At 40.9% G+C, this 18,978-nt stretch overlaps 1 protein-coding gene across 6 annotated transcripts in view; it reads right to left on the minus strand.

The window, feature by feature from the left end:
* Positions 1-15,083, minus strand: part of srrm1 (serine/arginine repetitive matrix 1) — a 77,482-nt gene extending 62,399 nt beyond the window's left edge. For 4 of the 6 annotated variants that reach the window (XM_038799625.1, XM_038799634.1, XM_038799616.1 and 1 more), the window contains exons 1-2: positions 15,015-15,083; positions 382-471 (exon numbers count right to left, since the gene is read on the minus strand). In XM_038799625.1, the coding sequence (XP_038655553.1) occupies positions 382-471; positions 15,015-15,035 (111 nt within the window). In that variant the 5' untranslated portion in view covers positions 15,036-15,083. Of the gene's footprint in view, positions 1-381; positions 472-7,557; positions 7,583-15,014 lie in introns of all 6 variants that reach the window. The other 2 variants (XM_038799651.1, XM_038799657.1) reach the window with 2 other exon arrangements.
* Between the last annotated feature and the right edge of the window lie 3,895 nt (positions 15,084-18,978).

An 18,978-nucleotide genomic window follows, 5' to 3' on the forward strand; every position in this document is an offset into this window, starting at 1 on the left:
TTTCCCCAAGTATCTTCGTATCACAGCAAATTTGGGTACAATGCAGTCAGTCCCTTCATCCAAGACATTAGTGCAGCTTGTAAATTGTTCAGGCCCCAGCACTCCGGGCACGTTAGTCGCAGGCTCAGGAACAAACCCCATCCTACAGAACCTTTTCCCCCTCTCTTTCTGTTCCATTAGGCATTCCTTAAAAATTACCTCTTCAACCAAACTTTATCATGTGTCCTAATTTCACCGTATATAGCTTGGTGTCAAATTGTGTTCGACAAAGAAGTGTTTGTGTTTAAGAATTTTGTGATGCTTTACTGCATTAAATACATGATGTATATGCAAGCTGTGGTGGTAGTACTGAAGTACAAAGCTAAAATTAGAATATATTACCTTTTTCTCAAGACATTCTGCAAATTTCAACTGTTTTAGGAGTTTCTTCTGTTTGTTGCTGAAACGGTTGTCTTGCTCTGCACTAGTTCCCTAAAAGAAAAATTAAAATTATTAAGTAAGAGCACCGCACGTATTTTTAAACCACATTTTTAAATGGAATTACAATATTATCCCTCTCCCAGTATCAGACTGTTAGAAATTAAGAATGGAATCTTACTGGAAATACACAAGCCGTTTGTGCATAATTGTCCACTAAACACTCCATGGAAAAAGTGTCAACAGCCTTGTCAATCGCTCTGGCAAGAAAAAGTGACGTATTTTCCTACCTCATTTCTGCACATAGTCAAATGTCAAGTTTTTTAAATAGCAAACCTACAATTCAGTACACTTCTCTCTTGCTTTTATTTTTCTCGCTCCTAAACCAATTTTTCTTATCTTCCCTAGTTTATCCAATGTACCCAATTTGACTCCAACTCACCCACTGTAATTCACCCTCTGCCATTGTTTCCATTTCTCAGTCCTTAAATCTCAGTGTTAAGGAGATAGACAGTTTGTCCCACCATTCTTTGAGGTCCTAGATTCCTTTACTACACTCACCACACAATATAAGTTCACTTGTCCAGCAAGCTACGGCACAAACGTTCCCAGCTGAAGGATGCAGAAAACTTAAAGACATACATGAGATGCCTCATGCCAGCAAGATGCAACCGAGTATGCTGATCAAACCTCTTAAGGCGTCAAAATACCAGAGAACAGTCAGGCAGCTGACCAATAAAACAAACTAATGCAGCCATCCACTTTTATATAACAGTTCAGGTGAACTAACAGGAATGTCAACTGCCTTGTTAATAAATTATAAGATATAAAAATGTAGGCGCATAACATGAACCTTAATGCAGATTTCATAACCTAAATTAAATCGAAAGTGAATGGACATAGTAAAACACCAAATTGATTAGGTTAGATGGCATCAAAGGTGGTTAAATCCTGGAGCATTTTGAACAACTACCTGAACAAGTTTAAATTACAACCATCTCAATTGATATATCACTTCTTCTAACACAAAGTAACGCATGGGTCAACATTTTTCCACAAGCAATTGGTAGCTTCCATGTGGCAATAGTTAATAAACTCTTGATGCATAAATGTAAGACTTTTCCTTTTCAAAGGCATCCACACTGGTATAGGTTTGCTGTGTGATATCCCAGAATTGTTAGTACATAACTGATATTTTTAAACAAAATTTCTAAATTGGTAGAAATAATTCTATTTCTCTCGGCCAATTAAGTCTGATCAATAACTCATCTTTCTATCTTTATATGTCTATTTGAAATAATTTTTAGAGACAAATTTAACACAATGTTAATTTTCAATGCTGTCATACAAGCGCGTTTATCTACCTCCAAATGTAAAGATGCTTGAAACTGCTCGAAATAATGCTTTGAAACTGATGATAGGTTCTTACTCTAGATGGTAGGTTTTATAGTCGGAATGCTTTAGATGGAAAAGGAAGATCAAAAGAAAATACCTAAGTGCATTAGATTCTCTTCAAACACTGTTCAACGGGTCTAACTGCTGCCATGACAACTTGGAAGTGTATAATTTTGCAAATATGCACCTGTTTATAAGGGTGCAAGGCAACCAAGATGACTACAGACCAGTTATTTAAGATACAGTGAAATCTACAACCATCGTGCAGCAGCGGTAGATTAGCTTGTTCAGCTCAGAATCATAAAGCACAGAGCACAGGAGGCCTGCTCTTTGAAACAGTTAGCTAATTAGTATACCCCAACCCCACAATTGTCCCTCAGCTCTGCAATTTACTGTACTTCACACATTTATCCAATTCCCTTTTGAAAATTATTACAAAATCTTTCAGAACCCTTTCAAGCAGTGCCTTCCAGATCATAGCTTGCTGTGTAAAATAAATTATCTCTCTTCTGATTCTTTTGGCAAATTACATTAAAATTGCATTTGCATTGCTTGTCGGTGTCACCGTGCGCAAACCTTTCAGTGGGATTTCCTGGGACATAATTAGCAAGGTGTTTACCTGGGAAATGTTGCAATTAAACTGCTACAGGTTGAAGCAGTTGTATTCATGTATTTGCATTACACCTTGTTGCAATGGATTTGAAATGTATAGCTTTAAAACGGGGCAGCACAGTGTTTAGCACTGCTGCCTCACAGTACCAGGGACCCGGGTACAATTCTGGCCTTGGGTTCTCTCCACGTGTGCTTGGATGTCCCATGGGTGTTCCAGTTCCCTCCCATGCCAAATTGCTCCTTAGTGTTCAAAGACGTACAGGTTAGGCAGGGTTGCCCATGATCAATGGAGATAGAGCCGGGGTGGGCCTAGGTAGAGTGCTCTTTCGGTGAGTTGCTGCAGACTCGATGGGGGGGGGGGGGGGGGATATGTCCTCTTTCTGCAGTGTAGGGAATTTATGGAAAAGCACAACAGCTATCTGTACTTCGCTGGGATAAATACTGCCAAGCACATACCATAACCGACACTGATAATAGATATGCTACACTAGGTTGAACGCAGCTGAGAAATTATATCGTCCTCGACTACAAAAAAAACGAATGATTTATTCAAAGTAAAACACAAAGCTATTCTGTTTGTAACATATTGATGTTTGCTTTGCCTTTGATTGCAGGTGTAAAAAGTAATTGTTAGCTGCACAAACTGTATTTTGCTCAGCCCTTACTCAATACCTACTTGGCAAGCAGGAGTTAAACGATTCCTTGCAAGTCACGGGTTATGTGCAAAATGAGTCATTCATCACACATAGAAATGGACCCAATCTCAATTAATTAATATACCAATAATTGCAGCTTCTTTTAATTAATGCTCCCCATTACAAATTTATCTTCTGCTTTCCCAAAGTACGGAATCTTCCTCAAATACAATTCCATAAGGTACTAGCAGTGCTTTGATATCTTAACCAAATGTGCATTCATTAACTGTGAGCCTAGACGATATCAGCAAATCACTGAACTATAAAATGGAATATACCCATGCTGAATCCTTTCCACATATAAACTTCCCAGTACTGGTTCATTGATATTGAACAGAAATGGGAAACAATCCCTGCCTAGACAAAGGATACTGGAGCTAATTATGATACCCTGAATGCTGCCCTCGATGAGATAAGCCAGTGTAACACAATGGGGAATAATAAGACTCATTTGCTAATATCACAACATTCAGCCATATCCGAACAATTAATATATTTTTGGATGCCCCTTTTTCTAAACTAATGTCCATTTTCTGGTGTCCAAGTTTATTTCAAATGTGTGTTTAGCAAGACACTTCTAGATATCAAGATTCTCTAGATTCATGTTCCTGATCTGTGGTTTGGGGAACATCGTAGTTTTTTTTTGTTCAAAGCAAACATCAGTGCTGACTGGTTGCACATCTACAAAATCTAGCATCCTGTCTTGACATTTAGCACTTACATTGGATAGGACAACTTTGACAAAGAGTCATCGGACTTGAAACGTTAGTTCCTTTCTCTCCTTACAGATGCTGCCAGACCTGCTGAGATTTTCCAGCATTTTCTCTTCTGGAGATAACTATGCTCCATCAAAGTTTGTGTGTAACCATTAAAATTCTTCTCAGATTTTCTCCCACCTGCAGATATCTAAAACCTTGCAAATTAATTTTGTTTGCTGTAGAAAGCCTGACACACCACAATCAAATCTATGCAACTGCCTAGCTTTCAAGTTCTCCAGAGCTCCTAAAGTTGTCACCACAACTATGTTTTTCCATTTCAAAAGGTTCCATCTGGCATTCAATGAATAATAACTGACACCCTGGAAACTCAAATTCACGATCTTCAGATTGAGGATATGCTCTCTACTGCATTCTAATGAATTATAAAATAGTAATAAAATTTAAACAAATAAGAGTTCACATCACTTAACTATCTAATATTTTTAACAAAAACCAACTGTAATGCATTTTCTGCCACTATGACAGTAGTCAATATATCAAAGGCAAATTAGGCCTTCTGTTCAATATGGTTTGATTCCACATGGTCTTTACAAAATATAGCCATTGATGAGCTCCATAATGGAATTTGTATTCAAATATTAGTGTGCAATATTTGAAGCGCACCAAGCTGAAAATACAAGAATTCTTCATCTTTTCTTCTCCGAGTTTAAGATACTAACTGGGATAAAGTTGACAGAATTCAATATCTTACCCAATATGCTATTAATTTGTATCCAAGCCGAGACAGCATGTGCCAGCCCACAGAAGATGTCACATAGAACAAAACATCCAAACACATGCACTTCCTAACCCAAGGAAGCTGAGATCAATTATAATGCCACTACTAAAGATCATTAAAAGACTTGGGATCAAAACTACGATAATCTTGGTTCATATTACTCAGTTACTTACTCAGTGGACCAATTTATTGAGCCATCAGGGAAGCCCTTTAAATTAAATAGTTTTGTATATTTTTTTTAAACATGCTGCAGTTTAGAAGATAAAGCAATGGGTTATTTTGTTTTGTTGATTGGATAAAAATGAGCAAAACATGCAAGCTGTTCACTTAAACCTATCAATGTTATGGCAGGTCAATAATACAATGGACGCAGAAAACATGTCAATTTCCAATAATTTGAGGCAACACGAGGCAACCCTCGGAAGGGGTCTGGTCCGGACGGGATCCCTGATGGTCGTGCACTAAGAGTCTCCGCGGGCCAGCTGGCCGATGTGTTTGCGGACATCTTTAACTTGTCCCTACACCGCTCCATTCAGAGGTCGCCACCTGCTTCAAGAAGACCACAATCATACCGGTGCCAAAGAAAAACCAGACAATGTGCCTCAATGACTACCGTCCGGTGTCCCTGACTTCAGTCGTAATGAAGTAAGGTCGGTCAAGAAGCGTATCATCTCCATACTCCCAGAACATCTTGATCTATTGCAGAATACAGGAGGGAAATTGAGAACCTAGTGGAGTGGTGCAGCGACAACAATCTACCCATCAATGCCAGTAAAACTAAAGAGCTGGTCATTGACTTCAGAAGGCAAAGTATTGTACAAACCCCTGTCAGCATCAACGGGGCCGGGGTGGAGATGGTTAGCAGTTTCAAATTCCATGGGGTGCAAATCTCCAAAATTCTGTCCTGGTCCACCCACGTCGACGCGACCACCACGAAAGCACAACAGTGCCTGTATTGCCTCAGAAAACTAACGAAATTTGGCATGTCCACATGAACTCTTACCAACTTTTACAGATGCACTATAGAAAGCATCCTATCTGGCTGCATCACCGGTATGGCAACTGCTTGGCCCTTCAAGAAACTTCAGAGAGTAGTGAACACAGCCCAGTCCATCACACAAACCTGCCTCCCATCCATTGACTCAATCTACACCTCCCGCTGCGTGGGGAAAGCGAGCAGCATAATCAAAGACCCCTCCAACCCAGCCTACTCACTCTTCCAACTTCTCCCATTGGGCAGGAGATACAAAAGTCTGAGAACATGCACGAACAGACTCAAAAAACGGCTTCTTCCCCACTTCTCCAGACTCCTAAACGACCCTTTTATATCCTGGCCTGATTAACACTACACCCGATGCCGGTGTTATCTAGTTACATTGTGTACCTTGTGTTGCCCTATTATGTATTTTCTTTTATTTCCTTTTCTTTCATGTACTGAATGATCTGTTGAGCTGCACGCAGAAAAATACTTTTCACCATACCTTGTTATACGTGACAACAAACAAATCCAAATCCAATACCTGCAAAAAGTAGCTTTAAATTGAAATCAGCACTTGATGAAAAAGGAAAAGATTCTGCGGCATGATTTAATGTAAATTAAACTTCCACATGGTAACAATGGTAACCATTTTCAAATAGCATGGGAAATGTGGATTTTGACAACGGTGATAGGATGAAACAATCTCCTCTCTCTCTCTGTAAGGTGCCTTCATAAATGACCAAGCCATCTTCAACCAATAACTTCTGGTTTGGGTTCAAGATATAACATTTGGCAATCCTAATCCTTGTTCTTTGCGTGGAAAGTTTTTTTACAGGTTTAGATAAAGGATCTGTTTCGGCGCAGGCTGGGAGGGCCGAAGAGCCTGTTCCTGTGCTGTAATTTTATTTGTTCTTTGTAATCAGCAAGTTCCAAGGATAGCTAGTACAGGAAATGGCAATATCAACACTGTGGTAAGTCTAGAATTAGGTCGAGAGCTCTTTGATTCTTGCCTAAACTCTACTTGAGATAGGAACACTTCAAGCAGTGTGGATAGGTGCTCCATTCACCTTGATATGTAATAAAAGATGTTTCCTTCCCCCCAAAATAAGATTTCTACTACACTGCCATTCTTGTGATTTGCCAACTCCCAGACTGGCCAAGCTTTTCTGAGTCCTGAAATAACATTTATCAGATTGTCAGAGGCTAAAGAAAATTTCAAACAATGTTATTCACTGACTGAGTAAAAACGGTCATAGATGCAAAATAAGGTCGCTACTTCCACCCCATATAAAGATGTCATCTATGACTGCTAACCAGCTGGGTTAGAATTTTTTTTTGCTAAAGATTATTGGCAAGAGATACAGTATCTCATAAACAAGTCAATCATATACAAGATCTGAATTTAAGCTATGAACCAAATATCCCAAGAGGCTAGGTTTGCACAGAAACAATTCAAACACATTACAGAAAATAAGGTCATAGTAACCCAGAAGAATTAACAATTGTAACTAAGAGGAAGGCAATAAAGAATTTACAGACTACAGTGAAGTTATAGATCTAGAATTAAACCAAAAACCTATTTCTACCAAAATGTTATATTAGTGTATGAAAACAAAATCCTGTTCAAAAGAAAGTCCTAAACTTCCATTTAAAAAAATTAAAATAGCTAATGGCAATAGCAGCATAAATACATTTCAGTGATATATCACTTGTTGAGATTCACAATATCATACCATCAAGCAAGAGAACACTAAATAAGCCTTCACTAAAGGAATAATCCACATACCTGCGTTAGAAACTAATTTACTACCAAAATAAAAATTTATCACACAATACCATGCACTTTTATATATAACAATCTACTGCGTTATCTTTTCACATCACACTACCTAGACAGCTCACTGGTAAAATAAGGGCATTTAAAACAAAATATATATTCAGTATATAAATTATAGAGGATACCTTATGGTTAATGCTGTCTTGTAATCTGATCAGTGGAAGAGAAAGGAATTCAGATTAATAAGAAGCCAGAACAACAAACCTCAAACTATCCTCTGAATTTTGATTCACAAAACTGAAATTAAACATTATGTGGATTTCCACTTTTTACTGAGCAATTTGAAGTGAACACCAAAAAAGTGTCAGAAAGCAATTGCAATTACTGTACATAAAATATGCAAGTATATATTATGATATATAGGTACATAGGAGTGAGTCAAAGGATACAAGTCTTTTCTCAATATTTCCATTAATATTCACAAACATCACACTTGGAGCTCAAGATATTGGGCCAGAATTTACTGTAGCTAATGAGTGAATGAATGACTTAGTAAATGTAGAGGGTGGTGTAGCACCAATCAACAAAGGTCAAGGAAGTTCCAAATGCAACCCTAGCTCTATTCTAATTTCAGCTAAAATAGATGTGCATGAAAAACATGTTGAGGTTCACTGACGCTGGTGGGAAAGTGAGGCTGGTAGGAAAGGGAAGGTAAAGAAAACCTCCAACATAAACTGGGGGAGAAGCACCTCATCTTCCAATTAGGCACATTATAGCCCCCAGGATTCAATTTGAGTTCAACAACTTTAGCTGTGACCTTTCTCCTTTATCTTAACCTTATTTTATTATATCCCAAACATTTTTTTGCCCCAATGCAAAAACCCTCTCTCCTTTCGCAACTAGACTATCTGCCACTTGCAATATCTCCTCGCTCCCATGAATCAATGACCTTCTACTCTGCTCCAGCTGTTCCACCCCCTCTTATGCAGTACATAATCCAATACATTTCTCCCTCTCTTTAGCTCTGAAGGATCATAGACTAAAAACATGAACTCTTGTTTTCTCTCTCTACAGATGCTGCCAGACCTGCTGAGTATTTCTAGCATTTTCTCTGTACTTGTTTCAGATTCCAGCATCCACAGTATTTTATTTTTAATTGAGAAAATCCTTTTTGGCACTGTTCAGACCTCTGCTGAAAAAAAGATTTCAGTGTACTTGGTAATGACAAAATAAAGTTTGGTTGATGCCCTGATAATATTTCAGAGACAGATCGAAATAATGCAAACTAGTAAATGAAGACATTCATTGAGGATTTGCATCATTACATGGCTCACCAACTTGAGAGTAGGAATAGGGAAAAGGACTCAGCTATTCAAACAATGAATGAAACTTAAATCAGCGCAGGTCGATTTGGAACATATCTTGGATGTGACAATGTTGCATGTCCCTTTCAATGTACAATGTGACAATGGAATTAAAATGCCTAACAATGCTACGGTAGAACACAAATCTATAATCGATTAGGGCAGCACAGTGGTTAGCACAGTTGCTTTACAGCTCCAGGGACCCAGATTCCATTCCCGGCTTGGGTCACTGTCTGTGTGGAGTCTGCATGTTCTCCACATGTGTGCGTGGGTTTCCTCTGGTGCTCCGGTTTCCTCCCATAGTCCAATGATGTCCAGGGTAGTGGCTTGGCCATTCTAAATTGCCCTTCGTGTCCAAAAAGGTTGGGTTGGGTACGGGGATAAAGGAGATAGGGTGGAGGCATGGGGCTCAAGTGGGGTGCTCTTTCCAAGGGCCAGTGCAGACTCGACGAGCTGAATGGCCTCCTTCTGCCCTGTATATTCTATGCTGCATAATACACTGGCCAGAACGCACATGGAATACTATGTTATTCACAAAAAGGATACAGTTGCATTAGACACAAGCAACACAATCCATCAATGTTAATGAAATAATACATTGCAAGAGATTAGAGAAGCTCAACATTTACTGGTTGAACTGTTAATGCCCAGTTCTACCGTTCTGGACTATTTCAATACCCGAGCTGCCAGAATCAATCAATTCCACTTTCCTTCAGTTAAATGCTGATGGATCAAAGCATCAACTATAGTCCCTGCCACAAACTATACCATTAATTCCACGCTCACCCCATGTGAACCACTAAAGAATTCCAACACACTGCGCAATGCGAAGCAAACCCAGCTTCCTTTCCATCAAAGACTTCCATCAGAACATGGGAGGAAGCTAGTCAGTCTCTCGTACCCATACCAATTCGATCACTGAATTCACAGCGCAAAAGGAGGATATTTAGCCCATCTGATCTGTGCCCAGTTCTATAACAAAAATTTGTCAATCTAAGTCATGAAAATTTCAAATTATCCATGGCCCTTTGGGGAGCGAGCTCCAGAATGGCACTATATTGCATGAAAATTATTTCATTCCTAAATGGCCTAACTAATTTTAAGACTGTGCTTTCTCATTCTATATCCCATAGAGGATAAGTTCCCTCTATCTACCTTAGATTAGCCTTCATCTTAAACTCAAAGAAATAATTTACGTAGCACGTTTCATAACCTCAGGCATCCCAAAACCAACAATGTTTAAATGTTATCTCAAAGTAGGAAACTTAGCAATTTGCACATAGCAAGTCCTCACAAATAGTAACGAGAGAGAACAACCAGATAATCAGTTCTAGTCATGTTGACTGATATAAACACAATAGCCAGAATAATTTACGTCCACTTGAGAGGACAAGTGAGGCTTCAGGTTAATGTTTCATCCAAAAGATGGCACATCTGACAATACAGCGATCCGTCAGTAATGCACTGAAGTGTCAGCCTAAATTACCAATTCAATTATTTGGTGCGGCAGTTGAACGCAAAACCCTTAAAACGCACAACTGAAAATACTATCAATCAAGTCATGGTGAACTCAAGGAAATATAAACCATATTCATGCAATCTATCCTCGTATTTTAACTAGTTAAGCCCTGGTATCTTTCTAGCGAATCTGCTTCATACGGATTCCCAAGGAAAATATATCCTTCCTTAGACATGGCGTCCAAAAGTTAATAGTACTCCAGATGGTGTCTGACCACGGCTGCGTACACATGAAACATCTTTGCCTTTGAATTACAATTCCCTTGAGATAAAGACGAACATTCCATCAGCTATTTTGATTGCCCTTTGTATCTATGCACTGGTTTGTAGAAATGTCTATACTGTTCACCTTTGTTTCTCCAGCTCCCTGTGTCTCAGATCCAAAGCATTGAAGTCCATCTGCCAGTTGTGCCCTCTGATTTAGAACACTTTTGTAACATTGCTCACAAACAGCTGTGCCTTTTTCATACCTCCCCAGACTTCATTACCAGTCTTGTGGTGGCTTTCCCACCTTCCACCCACCATAAACCTCAACCCATCCAAAACTACACTGCCCACATCTTTGGTTCTAAAACATTGACTCGGTTACTCTCCACAGGTGCTGCCATTCCTGAGTATTTCCAGCATTTTGGTTTTGTATTACCAAGCACCACCCACTCATAAATCCTGTCCTGACGAACCCACACTGGCTGAAACTCAAAGTAAAATTCTCTTTATGTTTAAATCCCTTGATTATCTCACCACTTCACACCTCTAGCCCAACAATCATCCCTAAAGCTCAGCAACCAAGCTTATTTGGTCAAAGCTCTTAATGCTACTTTATTTGATTGAGCATTCATGTTTTCCTTGCACCTCTAATAAATTATCTTGGGGTAATTCGTTTCCACATTTTACGTGTGCAAATTGGTGAACCTAATTAAATACATCAATTATTAAATATCAAAGCTTTAGTTGAAAAATTCAGGGGTCACGGAAGGAGGAAATTGTGCAAAAGCAAATTACTGTAGATGCTGGAATCTGAAACCAAAGAGAAAATGCTGGAAAATCTCAGCAGGTCTGGCAGCATCTATAGGGAGAGAAAAGAACTAACGTTTTGAGTCTAATGCCTCTTTGTCAAAGATTTGACAAAGAGAAATTGGACTTGAAACATTAGCTCTTTTCTCTCCCTATAGATGCTGCCAGACCTGCTGACATTTTCCAGCATTTTCTCTTTCGAGGCAATTGTATAATTGGTTAACGCAGCCTGTGGCTGCACCATCAAAGTCTTGTATTTTTTAAAAGAGGTCAAAGGAAAAGCTTAACTGCTGGTAAATGTCAGGTTTTAGTCAAAACTTGTTCCTCCTTTTTATAAATAAAATATTACGGATGCTAGAAATGAAACAATAAGCAGAAAATGCGGGAAATACTCAGCAGGTCCTACAGCATCTGTGGAGAGAGAAAACCAATTTCAAGCCTGCAACCTTTCATCAAAACTGGGAAGTTAGAAATGTTATTGGGAAAGTGGTTCAAAGAATTAAAGGGAAAATCTATGATAGAATTGAGGCAAGGAAAATTCAAATGACAATAGGAGTGATAATGGAACTAAGCAATTAAATAAGTCTGGGGGATACGTGAATGGCAGGATCAGAAAAAGTTGCCACCCAAAAGCAAAGGAAATAAAAAGAGAAAAAAAAATCAAACCAGCAAAAAGAAACAAAATGGGAGCAACGGGTATGATCTAAAATTGTTGAACTGTGTTCCAGAAGGTTGTAAAGTGTCCAGTGTTACTCCGGTTACGCATACGGGTCCTTGGTTCTGCACTTCTTGGACTTCAATTTCCATTTCTAGAATATTGGCAATAAAATAATATTCATTAAAAGTCCACTGATTTCCACAGGTACCTTAACTGCACCTTCTTGCACCCCATTTCCTGTCCGAATTCTACTCCATTCCCCCAGTTTCTCTGTTGCAACGATGCAACCTTCAACGTTAGCATGACCAATATGTTATTTTACCTCCACAGAGGATTTCCCTTTACTATGGCTGACATGGTCCTCAATCCTTTGCGCTCAATTCCATGCACTCTTGCTCTAATGCCTTACCCACCCTTCCAGAACAATGACCAGGTTCCCATTGTACTCAGCTTCCACCAGCCTGTGATCAATGGATCATCCTCCTTCTGCACCACCTCCAAACATATTTTCCCATTCGCTTCCCTTTAAGCATTCCAAAAGGACTGCACCCCTCCCCACAGCACCTTCCCATGTATCAGAAAATGCAACTCATCCTTTTTCACCATCTGAGGCCCAAAACACACGTTCCAGGTGAAATACCGATGTCTTTCAATTTAGTGTACTATATTCACTGCTCATGATGTGGTCTCTTCTGCAATGAGACCACCACGGTCAGGATAAACCCGTTGTGGAACATCCACAGTTCAAAAGCAAGACCAAGTTTTCAGGTACCCAACATTTTAATTCTCCACTGCACTCCCTCTCTTGACCTTTTCATCCTCCGCCTCCTGCAATGTTCCAATTAAGTTAAAGAAACAGCAACTTATGTTTTGACCGGGCACTTAACCTTTTAAGAATAAAGATTTGGTTTCTTATTCGTCTATGTTCTCTCATTTTTCCTTTTGATTTCATGATCCTGCCAATCACATCTCCCTAGACATAATCTAGTTTATTTTGCTTCCGCCATTATCAATCGCTTTGGCCTTGCACCATGATCACTTCTCATTTACCCTGTCCTATCTTCCACCCTGACCCACCCTCCTGCCTTTCACTTGCCAGAAACAATAGCATTTCTAACTTTTCCAAGTTTGGATGAATGGTCACAGACTTGAAATGCTTCTCTTGACACAGTTGCTGCCAAACCGGTTGAGTTCTAGGCAGAGCATTTTGCTTTTATTTCTTTAAAGGTTATTTTGCAGCAAATTGATGACATGCATAAGAGTTTGTGGAAGAAACCAACTTCCATAACTTGCCAAGCTAAAGAGCAAAAGTTCCATCCAAGACCCAAGATACCATGACAAGAGAATCAATGGACAAGAGGAATGAATGTATTGTGCAGTTTTGGTCCCCTCATTTGAGGAAAGATGTAGTGGCATTGGAGGCACTTCAGAGGATGTTCATTAGATTGATTCCAAAGACTGAGGGTTTTGGAGTACGAGGAGAGATTGAACAGTTTAGGCCTATACTCTCTAGAGTTTAGAAGAATGAGGGGAGATCTCATTGAGGTATACAAGATGCTAAAAGTTATGGATAAAGTAGATGTGGAGCTGATGCTTCTTCTTGTGGGGCATTCTAAAATGAGAGGTCATAATCTTAGAATAAGTGGTAGCAAATTTAAAACAGATGAGGAAAAACAACTCCTAAAGAGTTGTGAATCTGTGAAATACACTACACCAGAGTGCGGTGGATGCAGGACAGTGGGTAAACTTGAGGAGTTAAGACAGATTTTTAATGGGTTGAAGGGTTATGGCGAACCAGCAAGACAGTGGAGTTGAAGCCAGGATGGGATCAGCCATGATCACATCAAGGATGAGGGGCTCGGGAGGCTAAATTTCCTACTCCCGCACCTAAGTCATGTGTTCTAGGGAGCAGATGCTCTGGCTGATTTCACAATCCAGCTCTTGATCTGTAATATTGTAGGTAGCAGATGGGGAACATATCAGCTATAATAGAATGGTGGAGCAGACTCGATGGGTCAAACGGCCTAATTCTGCTCCTATATCTTCTGAACTTATGAATTTTTGGGCTTAATTGGTTCAATAAAATGATGCCATGTGTTCAGTTTCCATGAAACACAATTTGCATTTAACACTGGCGGAAGCATTTATGTGTCCTATGACAGTGAATCTTGGGATTTCCCAATCATTCAATGGTCAACCCAGAGAGGTTGGCGACGATTTACTTTTGAATCTATTTTGAACTTCACAAAAGCTAAAATGGGAATCAAGAATCCAGTATAAATTGTAACTTTGTAACTCACTCCCGAGTACCTGCTATTGCCGATTCCAGTGAAAATATTTTTAAAAGTTCTTTTGAGCTAGTCACTGATCTAGATGAATGTATAATGCATGTAAACTGATTTTGAAAGTAATTTTCCAGGGTTATCTTTTCCCAAGCGAGTTGCACACGGTAACTGGGGCCCACTTCTGAGTCTCCAACCGCGCTATTTGCCACCACGCTGTTTAATGGAATTAGACCCGAGTGGACTCATTTAACTTCACCTTAAAAAAAAACCAGGATAACGTTTGAAACATTCGTGACAAAACCGGGACGAGTTCAAACGACTCGAAGGAAGCGGGTTAAGATTCGAATTACGTCCAACTATTTGCTCGGAATCGGATGGCCACTTCCTGAGCCTTTACCTCCACCGCCTGCCGCAGTGGAATCAATTCGTCAGGAAAATTAAAACTGCCTTCCGAGGGATTGGACCAGAACTAAATTACCATATGGCGCTTCCTAGTTATATTCAAGGTGAGATTAATTAGACTGACCGGAGGAGCTGGGGAAACAGAAACCAAACTCACAAGGCGGTCATCCCCCCCTTTCCCTCAAGCGCCTGCCAGCCACCCGCCGCCATTTTCATTCCCGCTCGGTTGCTAAGGCCGAATCCGCAGCTTTGTGTGTTCGGGGAAAATACCCGAGTTTTATGCGTTTAAAACACCAGAGCAGATCTGCCGGTGCCCTGAAGTGTTTCAACAGCCACTATAATGGAGGAATTTGCTAGTCGTGTTCGACAAGCAGGCTTCGCTTGACCGCTGCTTTACTTACGCGGAAAAACCCCGCGTCCATCTTGTCTGTCTGTGGAGGGGCTGCCTGATCGCTCACATCCGGTTTACCCGACCGTTCTAACGGTGCTTCCGGTAGACGTAAACAGACGAGGCCGCGCTGCCCGAGTGACGGATATGGCCGAGGCCGCGCTGCCCGAGTGACGGAAACGGCCGAGGCCGCGCTGCCCGAGTGACGGAAACGGCCGAGCCTGCACTCTCCCTACGTCGGGAAGACGTGACAAGCACACTTACTCCTGACAACATCTCATCCATTTACATTTAACTTACATTTACCTGAGGAAGGAGCAGTGCTCCGAAAGCTAGTGATTCGAAACAAACCTGTTGGACTTGAACCTGGTGTAAGACTTCTTACTGTGCTCATCCATTTGAGTTGATTTAATATTAATAATAATCGCTTATTCTCATAAGTAGGCTTCAATGAAGTTACTGTGGAAAGCCCCTAGTCTCCATATTCCAGGGCCTGTTCGGGGAAGCCGGTACGGGAATTAAACCTGCGCTGCTGGCCTTGTTTTTTGCATTACAAGCCAATTGTTTAGCACACTGTGCTGAACCAGTCCCTGGTTTATTTGGTTAACGTAAAGAATTACACTACCCACTTCAGAAGTGCTACAGCAACTTAAAAATAACTAGTTACATTCAAAAAAATTGCTGCTTGCCTCACATATCTTTCACTTAAAAATATGACCTCTTGCTGCAGGAATTCTATAATCCGTTATAGTTCTGACAAACCCATTGCACATGTTTAAGTAGGCTTGACATTCGTCTCACTATATAACCACTGGGGTTACAAGACTGGGTCAGAGGCTAAGAATCCTGCAGCGTGTACCATGCCTCTTCACTCACCAAAGCCTGTCTGCCATCCACACCATCTACTCCATCTACACCTCCGCTGCCTGGGGAAAGTGGGCAGCATAATCAAGGATCCCTCCCTCACAGCTGACTCACTTTTCCAACTTCTTCCATCAGGCAGGAGATTCAGAAGTCTGAGAACACACACGAACAGACTCAAAAACAGCTTCTTCCCCACTGTCACCAGACTCCTAAATGACCCTCTTATTGACTGACCTCATTAACACTACACTTGCTTCATCCGACGCCAATGCTTATGTAGTTACATTATATCTTGTGTTGCCCTTTTATGTATTTTCTTGAATTTTGTTTAATTCCCTTTTCTTCCCATGTACTGAATGATCTATTGAGCTGCTTGCAGAAAAATACTTTTCACTGTACCTCGGTACACGTGACAATAAACAAATCCAATCCAATCCAATCCACAAGAAACAGTCACGAGTCTCCCCTTGCCTGGATGAGTGCAGCTCCAACAACACTCAAGCAGCTCAACACTAGCCAGGACAAAGCAGCCTCCTTGATTCGCACCCACAAACATTCACTCCCTCCATCACTGACAAACAGTGGCAGACATGTATACTGTCCACAAGATGCAATGCAGGAACTCACCAATAACAATAATCTTTATCACGTGTTAATCAATAAAACATCATTCTAAGTAAGTCATCAGCAGTTCTGTGAGCATCATTGCAACAGCAAGACAACAGAACAGAACAGAACAAGACAACAGTAACCACTGTGCTACCGTGAGGCTCCTTAGACAGCACATTCCAAAGTCTCCAGCACTACCAGTGAGAAACACAAGAGCAACAGATACCTGGGAACATCACCACCACCTGGAATTTCCTCTCCAAGTCACTCACCGCCCTGGCTTAGAAATATATCACTGTTCCTTCACTCCCGTTCGTCAAAATCTTGGAACTCCATCCATAACAGAACTGTGGGTGTACCTATACCACCTGGAATGGAGAGGTTCAAGAAGGCAGCTCACCAACACCTCAAGGTCAAGTAGGGATGGGCAATAAATGCTGGCCAAGCCAGCTATGCCCACATCCCATTAATTAATTTTTTTAAATCGGAAGCACGGGTGATGTTAAACAAAAATGACTAGCATTTATATGCCACCTTTCAAGATTGCCAGACATTTTGAACCTGATGTATTATTACTGGGCTGCAAATTTGGAAAAGGTAGTGAGTTGGGTTAGAGGGGTTGACTCCCAATGGGTCAGAATGGAGGAGAGTTTGTGTAGGGGGTTGGGATTGAAGGCGCGAACAACAGCGCCGCTCCCAACGGCCCTGGGGAAATACTCAGGGAGTCCGGTAGTAATATCTTCATTGAGAATTTGGAGGCAGTTTCGCCAGCACTTAGGGTTGGGGGCAGGGTTAAGGAAAATGCCGATTCGGGGGAACCACAGATTTGAGCCACGGAAGTGGGATAGAAATTTTCGGAGATGGGAGGAGAAAGGAAATAGGACACTAAAAGATTTGTTTCTTGGGGGTCGGTTTGCAGGATTGAAGGAGCTGGGAGCGAAGTATGGGCTGGAGCAGGGGGAAGTATTTAGATACATGTAGGTTCAAGACTTTACCAGAAAGGAGATACAGAGCTTCCCAGTAGAGCCGGCTTCCACATTGCTGGAGGAGGTGCTGACGACAGGGAGACTGGAGAAGGGGGTAGTATCGGCCCTTTACGGGGCTATTTTGGAAGAGGAGAAGATGCCGCTGGAAGGGATCAAGGCAAAGTGGGAGGAGGAATTGGGAGAGGGTATGGAGGAGGGCTTTTGGTGTGAGGTGCTCCGGAGGGTGAACGCCTCCACCTCGTGTGGGAGGTTGGGGCTGATACAGCCATTACTGATTGTTGTTTATTGGTGGGTGTAAATTTGGGAGAAAATGTGAAAAAGGAGGAAAATAAAAATATAAAAAAAAAGATTGCCAGACATCTCAAAATGCTTTACAGACAACTAAGTACTTTTGAAGTGTAGTCAAATCAATGTTCTAATGTCGGAAACATGGCAGCCAATTTGTGCTCAGCAAACTCAGAAACAGTAATGTGATGTGACCAGAAAATCTGCTTTTGTGATGTTGATTGAGGAATAGATACTGGTTGGGACAACGGGGTTAATTCTTCAAGTTGGTGCCATGCAATATTTTGCATTCCCATAAGAGGGCAGGCAGGGCCTCAGATTGGTGTCTCATGTGAAAGACAGCACTTCCAACAGAGATGCACAGACACAATACGTGGAATGTCAGCATTGATTTTTGTACTCAAGCCCTGAACTGGAACTTAAACCCAGAAACTTCTGATTCAGGAGGTGAGAGTGCTACCAACTGGTCCACTGCTGACACAATTGCTGGGATTTTACACAGAGGCTGCTGTCAATCCTGGAAACCACAAATCAATCTTCTAGTTCATGAAGTAGCAACCAATGTCAACAAATTGCATTATGTAGGACATCAATCATATTCAAAAATCCCAAAGTGCTTCACAGGAGTATTACCAAACAAAATGTAATATTATATCAAATTATACTCGGACAATTTAAAAACAAAACGTATTTTATTATAAACATGTATCAAAGCAGTTAGAGCAAATAAACACCCTGGGAAACATACTTCCCAACAATCAGCTATACAGTCTGTACATATTCTTCCCCTTTTCATCCCAGCCACTTATATATATACACAATTTTTCCCTCCCCTTCCACATTCGGAATCAGCAGTCGCTCCAGCAGGGTGTATCCCGGCAATCTAGTGAACACCCTCCAAACCTTTTGTACAAAGTCCCTAACCTGCAGATACTTGAACTCACTACCCCTCGGCAGCTCTACCCTCTCCCTTAGCTCCTCCAGACTCTTCCTCCAAATACAAATCCCTCACCTTGACCAGTCCTACTTCCCTCCACCTCCTGTATATGCTCCACCACCACACCTTGTCCACATTCGCTACCCAACAATAATGAAGCAAGTTCGGCAACGCCAAACACCCCCTGCTGCCTCTGTCTCTTTTGCAGGGTATTAGGACAATTGACCAAAAACTTGATCAAAGTGGTGGGTTTTAAGGAGCATTTTAAAAAAGGTTTACGGAGACACAAAGTAACT

Source organism: Scyliorhinus canicula, chromosome 1, assembly GCF_902713615.1.
Source record: "Scyliorhinus canicula chromosome 1, sScyCan1.1, whole genome shotgun sequence".
NCBI lineage: Eukaryota > Metazoa > Chordata > Chondrichthyes > Carcharhiniformes > Scyliorhinidae > Scyliorhinus > Scyliorhinus canicula.